Source organism: Pygocentrus nattereri, chromosome 5 (genome assembly GCF_015220715.1).
Source record: "Pygocentrus nattereri isolate fPygNat1 chromosome 5, fPygNat1.pri, whole genome shotgun sequence".
Lineage (NCBI taxonomy): Eukaryota > Metazoa > Chordata > Actinopteri > Characiformes > Serrasalmidae > Pygocentrus > Pygocentrus nattereri.
Genome location: NC_051215.1, coordinates 15,689,581 through 15,702,079, shown reverse-complemented (window position 1 = coordinate 15,702,079; position 12,499 = coordinate 15,689,581). Strand labels below are relative to the sequence as shown.

At 38.5% G+C, this 12,499-nt stretch overlaps 1 protein-coding gene across 1 annotated transcript in view; it reads right to left on the bottom strand.

Moving 5' to 3' along the window:
- Positions 1-12,499, bottom strand: part of galntl6 (polypeptide N-acetylgalactosaminyltransferase like 6) — a 259,140-nt gene that overhangs the window by 202,688 nt on the left and 43,953 nt on the right. Inside the window, exons 3-4 of the mRNA XM_017701404.2 lie at positions 7,936-8,044; positions 4,607-4,745 (exon numbers count right to left, since the gene is read on the bottom strand). Of these exons, the coding sequence (XP_017556893.1) occupies positions 4,607-4,745; positions 7,936-8,044 (248 nt within the window). The remainder of the gene's footprint in view (positions 1-4,606; positions 4,746-7,935; positions 8,045-12,499) is intronic.

Below are 12,499 nucleotides of genomic sequence, written 5' to 3'. Positions count from 1 at the left end.
CATCACCTTAATCATTTGACAATGTTCCTATTCTTAAACTGCTCCTGTGTGAACTTTGTTGGAATGTGTAGATGGGTGGGTGGGTAGGAAGGTAGGTAGGTAGATACTTTATTGATACCTAAGAAAATTTAGTAACCAGTAGCAGACAAACAACACAGTACAGTAATAGTAATAAGGGTGTGAACAACATAACAGGAAGAATAAATATAAAAAGATCCTATAAACATGTATATATATATATACAAATAGAAAAATACAACAATCTATAATAAGATCTATAACCTGAAATGAAAACGCAGTGCAATAATGACTGTACAAGGAGGTACAGGTAACAGCATATAATGACCATACTGAATGAATAAATATGAGCAGATATTGGTACCAAAAATATAAAGTGTGGAGTGCCCAAATGTGCAAGATGTGCAATAAGGTATGCAGAAAGAGCAATATGTGCAGAAAGGTATGCATATGTGCAGAATGGATAAAGAAACATAATACTAAGCCTGAGATATAAGACCTATGATTTGTGATTTAACATGAGATTCAGATTCAGTCCTCATCTCTCTTCTTCCCTCTTCTCTCTTCTCTTCTGGCCCCCCTGGGAAGAGAGTGGCCATCATCCTGCATAATGGAGAGCCGTTTGTGTATTGTCCTTCTCTCAGCCACCTTGACCACGAGTCCAGTTCCACACTGACCACTGACCCCACTCGCCTGACCAGCCTGTCCAGTCGCATCTCTTCTCTCCTTTTTATGCTTCCTCCCCAGCACACCACAGCATAAAAAAGACAGCTGGGAACCATGGTCTAATAGAACGTCTGCAGGAGCTTCCTACAGATGTTAAAGGACCTCAGCCTTCTCAGGAAGTAAAGCCAGCTTTGCCCCTTCCTGTCACGGATGTCTGTGTTGGCCGACCGTTCCAACCTATCATCCAGTTGCAGACCGAGATACCTGTAGTTCATTACCCTCTCCAGTTCAACCCCCTCAATAGAGATTGGGTGTGTCAGTGGCCTAACCCTGCGGAAGTTCACCACCATCTCCTTGGTCTTGGCAGTGTTCACAAGCAGGTTCTTCCCACGGCACCACTCCACAAAGTCCTTCACCAGGGTCTTGTACTCTTCCTTCTGCCCTCCCCTTACACAAGCCACAACGGCAGTGTCGTCTGAAAACATCCGCATGTGGCACATCTCAGATCTTTTCAGTTGTACTGAAAGTCTGAGGTGTACAATGTGAAGAGAATGGGGGAAAGTACAGTCCCTTGTGGTGCTCCTGTGTTGCTGACTACAGTCTCTGATATACAGTCCTTCAGCCTGACATACTGAGGTCTGCCAGTGAGGTAGTCAGTAATCCCGGAGACCAGGTGCGGATCCACTTGCATCCTAACCAGCTTGGCATCAATTTCAGAATGAGCATATGTTACAAAAACAATGAGATACAAGAAAGATCACGAGATACAATATTACACATCTAGTCTTTATACTGGTCAAAGTAGATTTATAAATCACTACTTGCTTTTTTAAATTTGCTTTTTACTTACTGTACCAACTTTTTAGGAACTGGGTTTGTGATTCAAAAACGAATTAACCCCGTAACAGGCCAGGGCTCTCCAGCAGGCCCAAAGTTTTATCACATACTTCTCTAACCTAAGAATAGCTCAAGCAGTTTTCATTGAAGTCCCTGTAGTTACTGAATAATAAGCCTTAGTATGTAAAGAGCCTTAGACTATAAGAGCTTAACTACAACAAAAGCCTGCAAATACATTACATTTCGAAACTAAGATGAGCCATGCATACAACACAAATTATTGCAATTTGTTTAGCAGATCAGAACTAATTAGTGAATATTTTGTTCTCTGAGAGAGATGCCAGAAATAGCCTATTTACAAATAGAGTAAAGCCCTAAGATGGGCTGGAGAACATGCTTGGTTGGCAAACACAGGCAGAGATCACCTCATTTGATAGATGGACTACAAAAATCTAATGTAGAAGAACTAAAGAGCAGCTCTGCTACTTTTGCTAAAATATGTTTTGCCAAACTCTTTTTTAATGTTTCTTCTAATTTCCTGTGTCTGGCTTCCATTTTGTCAAAACTGGCTAAAAGTCATTAAAGCCTAAAAGGCTTTTCAAAAGGACATTATATTAAATAAAGGTAGAAAATCAAATATATTAACTGCAATTTTGTTCTTAACAAGTGTAATTAACAGCATATCGCTGTTGTCAGAAGAAAACCTTGTATCTCCAAAATGGCAACTTTACAGGACAAGGAAAAATACTTCACTATTAATGTAAGTTAATATAACTAGAGTCCTCCCCAAGTCATTCTGGGCTGTTTCTTTTGGTTCATCCTTCATGATACACCCAATGTAAAGGGCAACAGGCGTTTTTAAATGATGTCAAAAACTGAAATATGACAAAAATGAAGATATGAGGTTTTCTTCCGACAGCAATATGTAACATTTTGTGTGAGAGTACTGATTGTACCTACCACCAAAAGATTGATGTGTCCATTTCTATATATCTTCAGAAAACGAATTTAGTTATTTCAGGTAACTAACAACATGAAAGTATTTCACTGTCAGATATTATTCTGAAGTGTTTACTTCTTAATACTATTCTTTCATTTTTAAGACATTTTTTTTTCCTTGTACATGATATTCTCTGTGACAACAGTCCACATTTTACATCATGCTGTTCAAACATGAAATTCACAGCTGCATTGTTCTCAGTCAGTCACCTGCCACAGTAACACACAGTTGGTCCAGCCTCCATGCTGAGCTGCTGATTCACACAGTGGGCCATTTTCACAAACACTCTCAGAGTCAGGGTACTGTTGCAGGATAGTTAGAGCTTTTTATTAGCACACAGAGATGAGGCCTTGAAAAAGAGTGGGGCAGCTGCTCCTGGCTCAGCGCTGCTGTTCTGAGCTGCATTGTGAATGCAGGCAGCAGTCGGTAGGCAGTGTTACAGATCCCGCAAGGAGAGCTGCAGGCATTCACAGGGCCTGGAAATAAACAGACCTCCACCAGTAGTGAAGCCTCAATCCTGTCTGCTGCTTCAGAGCGGACACAGATGGATTTAGACAAGTTTACAGACAGCAGACAAATTTTGAAAGCCAAACACCAACTCGGGTCAACTCTAGGAAGAAATACACAAGCTGCAATTAACAAACGCCGCATGCTTGTACAACACACATTTAAAGGTTTTTAAATGCCCAGACGTGATGGAGTTTCAAAAGATGTACTGTGAGTCCTGCTAGAGCATGGTAACCTGTCCTTCTACAACACAATGAAGGAGCGAACTCCATTCTCCATCTATCTTCACGCTGGAGTCAATAGAAGGGGCGCCTGCTGAGGCAGAGCCAATCTTTCATTATTGACAGCCCCCATAACGAACTAGAGTCGCCTATCGGACTTTGACCCTTAGGTATGTGAGGTATAAGTGAATTTGCTCTTTCCAGAGGAAAATCTATGACTGGAACGGAGTTTCTATGGGCAGCAAATGACGCGGAGTGGCGAGCCTTCTGAGAACAATTAATGATCAATCCATCAAAGAGCTCATTTAGCAAGAGAGCATGTGTGAAACAAGCCCATCTGCTCCAAAGCAAGCTAATGGAAGACTGTATACCTCTGTCTTTCATCTTTGGCTATGGCATCCTTAGATGAAAGAGACTCAGTAATAGTAGAGTAAAAAAAAATGAGGCACAAAATGAAAGTCTCATTTCTGTCATATTTGCAGAGGTGAGTACTCATAAACTGATACTTAAGTAAAATGCTTATTCTGATGAAAAATGTGCTTGAGTTTGACAAAAAAGTTTTAAAAAAAAGATCAAACACAAGATTCCTGAGAACCAAGTAACTTTAGAGTAATTTTTAATCACTTTTTCAAACTAAATGTAATTGTTCATAGACAAAAAAATAGTGGTGTGCTTCATCATTCTGAGGTAAAAGTCACATCAATCTCAACAGCATGCAGTTATGCGTACTCTGGAAATCCAACTAAAGTGTAATATGACAACAGTAAGTTAGTGAGAAAGGAAATAAGAGAATATGTACTAACTAGTGGATGTACTTATTTATAGAAGAGAGAAATCACCTTAAACTCCTTTAAAATGAGTTCTGGTAAAACTGATGAGTATTCTCAGGAGGACTGTTCGAAGAATGCATGTTCTATGTTTTTTATTACAAATATCTTTTTAAGACATTCTCTCAGATATATTCAACAAACATGCAAAACACAAATATGCCTGCTTTATTGTGATGCATTGTGAGATGATGCAGTACAGCATTAAATTATGACCTAAATCATTATAGACACCCATGGTAAAACCACAGTCCTCAGTATCATCCATGAAAAAATAGTCAGTTCTTTTATTCTTGTTTGAAACGCAGGTAAGACACTTGACTCAGTGCACCAAAGGAGAACAGTAACCCACAGACTTTAATTAGCTGAACTGAGTGTTACTGACAAAAGTTTGTATTCACACTGGTCCTTCAGGGACAAGACTGGGGACTACCAGCGTAGGCGGTTAAATGTTTCATAAGCTACTATAAAAAGGGCTTCTGAAGGCAACATCATGTAGGGCTTATGGATGTTTTGCCAGTTCTACTCACTTTGGATGTCTGATGTCAGGCAGGGAGCGATCCAGAGCAATGTTGTTGCTGACGTAGATGTTAAACCCATTCTCTTTGTACACTGAGTCATCACATTCATCCTCTGCAAGTGGATATGGTTTCCCGTGCTCTCCTTTCCCTGTAACATATGAATATATATATCAGCTTTGTGTGTGTGTGTGTGTGTGTGTGTGTATGTGTGTGTGAGAACATACACAGTGCTGTGGCAAATGTCAAATTAAAATCTTTGGGGTTGACAATCACAACAAAAAAAATTTAGAAATAGCCATCTAGGTTACAATTACTATACACTATATATATAGTGTATAGTAATATATATAAAAAAAAAAAATATATATATATATATATATATATATTTTTTTTTTTTTTTTTTTTTTAACGTAATCTCAAATCATTTCTCAAGTAAACAATAAGCAATAATTTGTTCTGAAAGGTTTAGTCATTGCTTTACAGCTTCCATAATTATTATGGAATCATCTCCATCTTCATTCATCATCAAAAATATGTAAATGTTTACAGCTTCTTATGTTTATTCAATATTATCATCATATTAGAATCATTTAATACAAATATCTGCAACAAAATTCGTTTAGTACTCTTAAAACCATGATTCCAGACTTTTGAACAGTGATTCCAACCGTTTGAACAGTAGTGTATGTGAAGTAAGCTGAATAAGAATCACATCCTGGAACCTTTATGCAGCACGTATTAGAACAACTCAGATAAACTACTGGCTACCATAAATTAGTCCAAGTGCTAATAGTCTCAGTGCAAAGCCCTTAAAAACCATATTAGTTCATTAAAGCCAATTAAAGCATTTCCTGTTACATAATGCGACCACTTTGCAAAAAAAGAGGAAAAAAGGAAGAACATTGTTACACTGAGAAACTATGGAAAGCTTTGGCAAAGCATCAGCAAACCTTACACGTGACATGGGTGATATTTTATGAAGACTGCTCACTGAATTGGTATCACGCAGTGGATGATTACAAAGTGTTCATAGGGGCTGGATGTTTTCATTTTGCATATTTCTAACCCTATGAGGAATTTCTTCATGAGAGACTGATTTCAAAACAAACCATCATCCCACCCATCCAGTTAATTAATTCTGACAGATCTTTTGTCTGATGTTCAAAAATCACTCTGCCTCAGAAAACAAAATCACGTCTCCTTTGAAGTGTGAAACAAATGGAAAGTTTCCAAAACAAACCAAACAAAACAAAAAATGTGTGCATCACTTTATTACAGTTCAAAATACAATGTGGCCTCAATATTAGTGAGGAAGAACAGTCTCATATCCATATTTCTCCTTTCAAGTGAAAATAATGAGAACTGATTGAGGTGGATGATAAAAAGTTCCCTCCAGGTTTTAGCTTTTGAAATGATATGATCATGTTTCATATGGAGAGCTCTGCCAGTGCCACTAATGAAAGCATTCTGTCAGCAATTCAGTGGCAGATGTCATTCATTTGTCTCACACAATAGTGCATTCTTAACAAGCTCTCTCCGACTGTCTACAGTGTGAATCCCCCTCCTCCTCTTGGAGCATGTTTCAGCTTCCTCTCCTCAATGCTCAGTATCTCTGAGCACAAAGTCATCTCTCTGTGCGCATAATTACGGTAACCTCACTCCCACTCCTCACAGCGTTTTCTCAGGACTACTGACTTAAAGAGAAAATATGAATCATAATACAAATTTATGGGTTCAAATACCCCCACATAGCAGCCTACTGAACATACTTTTATTTGGGCCTTAAGAGACATATCAAATTGCAATACACAATGTACAGCAATGCAAAAAACACTGCTGAATATGCAAAACTCAGGTTAGAAATGTTTGAATGGACAGAATCAATTGAAGCTTTTTTAAACATATTTAATCAGGCATGTCTTTGAAAGAAATTAGCCCTAGTCCATACAATTGTATGTTGCCATGACAACTTGTTCTATTTTGCCATGCGATAAATATAAACCACTGAAATAGAAGTAACTGTTACTACTAATGATATGGAACAGCCTTTAGCTGAAAGTCATTCTACCTCACACATAGTGGTTAAACTGCCATTGTCTACAACCATACAGACAGCAATTTGTTGATCCAATGTGAGAAGATTGGTGCAGATCTATTATTCATTCCCTGGTTTCATGCACTGATGTCTAAAATTAGTTGGAACTCATGAAAAATAAATGCAAGGCTTTTATCGTGGTGCCTGCTATCATAAGATTTGTCACCAACAGATGGTGTGCACTGAAAGCACTCTGATGCAACGGACTGTGTGCCATGATCCAACGTGACAGGTCAAACCTAGAACAGTTGGGCCGGGGTGGCCATATGCAGAGGGACATGGGGCCCTGGCTGCAGTCGGGAGGGAAGCCATCCACTATCTAATCTCGGTAATCACTTTGCTTAATACACTGACTTACGACTCCATTATACTCCAAAAGCTGCAAAGCTGTAAACCATTCTGAAGTGTTCCCATTGATTAATCATTCTTTTAGATGGGTTTTATCTGCTAACATGGAACCCTGACCTGCAGAAAATGTTTTTGAGTGTCTTTGGTGTTCAGTGTGGTATCAGGCCAATGTAATGTCACTGTTCCTTAATTCAAAGAATAGAAACTCATAAACGAGTGGCAAATACATTAATCTAGTGCATCCTTACTAAGACAATGTAGTAAGAGTGAGCCACTCTCACTCATTAATTTAATCTCTAACATAATTACTGGAACACAGACATAATAGATGTGCAGAAAACACTCAAGGTCTCAAGGTCCACTGTAATTCTTTAGTTTTGTAAGGAGTGGTCATATGTGGTAAGAGGTGTGAACTATAAATTACATTGCAATAAACTGAATTTGACAAAGCGATGCTGTGACTGGCATGAAAGAAGGCTTTAATAAGACACTTAGACACCTAACTGTCTTTAAAAGATGAAAAAAGGAGGAGAAAGACACTTGAGTTTCAGCATTAATTTCTCTCCTTAATTGCAGGGAACCTCATGCACCTATAATTTAATGCAGCGAAAGAGACCCCTAACATTATTAAATGTATTGTAAACTCAAATGGATCAATAAAGCCCCTTTAGTCTCAACTGTTAATGGTTAAATCTACAACCTGGCAAAGAAAACACAATAAAGTCCTGGCCAAAAAAGAAAGCCATGAAGCGAAAGTCATCAATGGCAATTTTTTGTACCACGGTAACACTAGCTTTCAGCACTTACGAGAAGGTGAAGTATATCAGGGAAATGAATAAGATGTAGAATCAAAAGAAAGGTGAAAGTACTCCACTTCCTGTGGCAGTGGGCATACCAACACGCAGTTCATCTCTCCTGATGCTCTCATTGTCATGCCAGTCTCTCCTCCTCAAACCGTCTGTCCAGCTGTAAACATGTCCATCACCCAAACTCAACGGGAGCCCCTGGAAAAGAGAGACACCAGAAAGGAATGTTCAGGTATATCACAGTCATGATTTTTGCTTATTGCATCATCATTATTTCTCAGTTTTGCTAAGAAATGTTTTTAGGTATTAAATCCAATACAACACATTTAGCAGGTATTCAAGAAATGAAACCATTTTTGTAAATCTTACACTTCTACATACACTACCATTCAAAATTTGTAAACTATGTCTTTGTTATATCTTTCTTTTCTCCTTTCAGCATCTTAGCTGCCTACCAATAATGTACTGGGGAGTTGCGTGTTACTAGCACACTGGAATAATTTCAAACTTAATTGCTTTTAAATGATCAAAAAACAATGAGTGTAATCTATTTAATGGTGAGTGCAAATTTCTGAATGATAGTGTATCTCAAATGAAAAAACTCAAACCATAAACACTAAACACATGTATGCTAAACTGTTTAATGGTGGCTGTTTTAAATATTAAAATATCTAAACCCTGCAATCAGAAACATGTTTTTAAGTGGTCAACTCTTGGATGATTTACTATGATTATATAGACTGGCATTTGTGTAAAATATTTTACAACAGTGCAATTCCCACATTTTCAATTGACAACACAGGCTTGTGCTTTGGAGCGATTTCTGAAGTGCTACCTCGCAGCTTAGTTTTCTGCATAACAAATAAGCTTGAACCTTTTGTCTGTGAAGCCATTAACCAAGTTGAAAGTACACTTATTCCACTAGACTGTGCTTGCTGGCAACAGAGGCTAATGCTAGCTGGGCAAGCAGGATAAAACAGATTCAAACACCACAAAACAGGTTTGATTCTGTCTGACAGATGTTCTACTGATGTAAATTTAGAGAATAAATACTAAAAACTGAGCTAGGAAAGTTACGTAACTGCCGTAATGGTTGTGTGCAAAGTCAAGTTTCTAACCTTCTAAGGTACTGCAAGCAGAAGGAGTTCAACCGTCCCTTCTTTTTAGCCCTGTTCAGCATTTAGCTGTTATTGTTCAGATATGAGTTTAAAATTTACTGGATGATACATTGAGAATCTCACTAGTTTATTTTCTGATTATTAATGTTAAACTGGAAGCAAATTTGTGATTCTGCTCTTCTCCCTTCCAGACGCGTACATCTACAACAACATGTTTTCCCCAGTACTCCAACAACTGTGGGCAGAGCAGTCGAGTGGAGGGGCAGGGTTTGAAAACTGAGAGGCAAGGGGGTGTTTACAATTTACTTAACTATGCATATTTAGAAACCTTTGAATTCTTAATGAGTCGTAAGGCTTAGGTTTCCCTGTGCTCCCCCTGAGCATAACAATGATACATACTTTTGTGGTTTAAATTATGACTTTAGGATAACTTTAAATTTCAACAATGTGTGTTTAGATAATTAAACAAGCACATGTATTTCCACGTGCCTCATGTGTCACACAGCTAAATACACTGAAATAAGCCATGAAACTGGTTCAAACATTGTATGTATGAAAAGCCAGTGCGTTTAAGCTGTAGCACTTGCTTTGTATTAACTGGGAATAAATGGCATTTGGTGAAGTTACTCATAGTGAGCCTGATGACCCTGACTGCCGTGTTATTTCAGCAGAGGATAATGTATCTGTGATTAGATTGTGCCAGATATTGGATGTGCGTGGAACTACATGGGCAGGAGCTGGTCAAATCGTTTCGGTTGCGGGCAGGAGCGGGACAAAACCTCGCGGGAAAAAAACAGTTCCTCGAGACTTCTAGTTTGACCACCTCCTCCTGCCTCCCAGCTCTTGTGTCATTCTAAGTTGTGAAACACTATGATTTTACACATTTTTCTTCGTTTGAATTTTGTTCAAAATATCATGAAAAAATGTTATCATTACTCAGAAGGAATCTTAGGCTAAGTGTACCATTACACCCCTAAAAGAACATGAACAGATATTCATCTAATTTAAATTACTGTACTTAAATCTGGTAAGAACAAATGTTTCATTGCATAATTTATAGCTTTGGCAAAGGATACAAATTTCTCTTTAGCACACTTGGGTGTGTTTGTGTGTGCCTGTGTGTGGGGATGGTCGTATGTCAAGAGGAGCCTATAATCACTTTAGTAATCACAGGTGCATTCTGCATGTCTTTCTTCTGCATTTGTTGTCATTGAGTATTTTGTGTCCTTGCAGTTACAAAGAGGAGACTTGAACTATTTTTTGGGATCTGCTGATTTAACTACATTAGTCATCTCCCAGTTTTCCAGGACCTCTGTAAATACAGTATATTATGAGTGTATGTTGTGACATTAGATCTAATACTACGTACTCCTTGGAAGCTGCGCCAGTTTATCTTCTAATATTAAGTGATGAACAGTATGATCAATGAATTCTACATGGGTCAATAATGTGTAAACGAAACCATAATCACTCGTGAACACAACAACAAATAAGTTCATAAAAAAGTGACTAGGGAGTGGCATGTTCAGTATGAATGGGCTAGAATGATTAAGCATTGATAAATAGTGTGAATGTGCAAAAGAGTCTAAAGGATTTAGGGTGCAACTGTTCTCCAGAACAATTAAAAACAAATAAACAGATATAAAAAAACATGAGCTTGTAAATGGCTCATGGCTTTCTTTCCAAGAAATTTAACAACTCAAGAACATTCAAATGTAAATGAAAGTAAAAAGTGAAAAAAGTAAACATGATTCATGACAACAACTGTAGGAGCTAAGAGGAAATACTGCTGGTGGCCATGTTAGTTGCCACATACTCTTCAAATCACAAACCTCATCAGTAATGTGGTTTCTGACAGGGAGGCTAAGTGGCACAGCACAGGTGGAACTGAAGCAAGGTCATTACCGTAATGGTAGCCGCTTTTCAAGTGAGCACGCTCAGAGTAATTTGCATAGCTCCAGAACTTGACATGAAATAATTGCCTCGGCCGAAAGGTAATTCCATTCTTTGAGAGCACAATTTTGGCCCGCTTCTTTATTTATTAAGGCTGGTAATTTCTCCCCCATTGCTTTTCTGGAGGAAAATTTTGAGATGGCTCAGGGGATCTGTTCACAGAGGAGAAGGAGCTCATGCCCAGCTCATAAAGGCAAGGTCACATGGAGTCAAAAGCAGTTGGAAATATTTCATTACCTGGCCTCCGGGGCGTTCCTGGAACAACGAGGTCTGAATTTCTCTAAGCTAGCTGGCACGTAGACAGCCTGCTCCACTGCCCTGTGCGTGCTCCAAAGCAATGAAGCAGAGCAGGGACACTTAAAAAAAACACTATTAAAAATGGCACAGTAAGCAGAATATTTATTTCCAGTCAATGCTAAAATATTTTCATTGTGAATCTATCTATATTCTAAGAGCTAAAGACCGTAGTTTTGTATTCCAATGGTATATACAGCACATATTTGCCAGACAACACAGAAGAGACACCCTCACTGATGACACTTTGGTTCACTGATGGCTCTTTAAAGCTCTTAAAAAAACTCAAGGATTCCAAACAATAAACTGTTCAATCCCAGAATGATCAAGACATTTCTGCAGTATTTCAGCAGGATTCATGATTTGTTTAATCCTTGAAAAAAAATCAGTGTTCAAGTCATATTCTTCAGGCTTTGAGCTTTTCAGCTCTAGTCTATGCCTGGGCCACAGGTAGATCAAACATACTTCACACTTACACTCTTCATCTTCAAAAACAAAGTGTAAACAATTTAACAGGCATCCAACAAAGTAAAGAGCCCAAAAATCCAATGCGGTCTTGTTTTTCTATTCTGCTCTGTGGCGTGCATAATGTCAATCTGAGAGACACACAATGCAACCAGATACACCACTAACAACCTAAACACTTCAACTATACAACTATGGCACTATACAAGCAAGACAGTCAAAACTACTTCGCAAACATTCTTAACACATTCTTCACACATACTGAAATGGTCACACCTCCATTTCCATAAGCACAAAATAAACAAATTAACATGAGTTATTTCTGTACTTTTCACTGTTTTGCAAGCAGCAGGTTCAAGATAATTAGTGCAATTTCTTTCCACAAACTCAAAAAAGTCCATTGAAATATAGACCCAAATATGAGCTTTCAGTCTTGTTTGACTAATCATGTTTTGACTATTCATCTGCCTGTAGTTCTGGAATGTGGTTTCAGATACCAACAGCATGGGGTATTCATGTGATTTTTCAGCTTGAGCTTCAAAATCATCAACAGATGAGCTCCTTTCTCTCTCTCTCTCTCTCTCTCTCTCTCTCTCTCTCTCTCTCTCTCTCTCTCTCTCTCTCCCTCTCTCTCCCCCTCCCTTGCCTGCTCTCCTGTTCTCAACTTTTCTGCCACTCAGATGCTCTCAGGCATATTTAGCTGTTCTTTGGCAGTCCGTCAACCCCTGCTTCCCTCACACCAATTCCAGTAAATTTAGCAATTACTGGCTTGAGCCAGACAGCAGTAGGGTGGCAGCCTGCACAATGTCCTGCTTGGCCAATG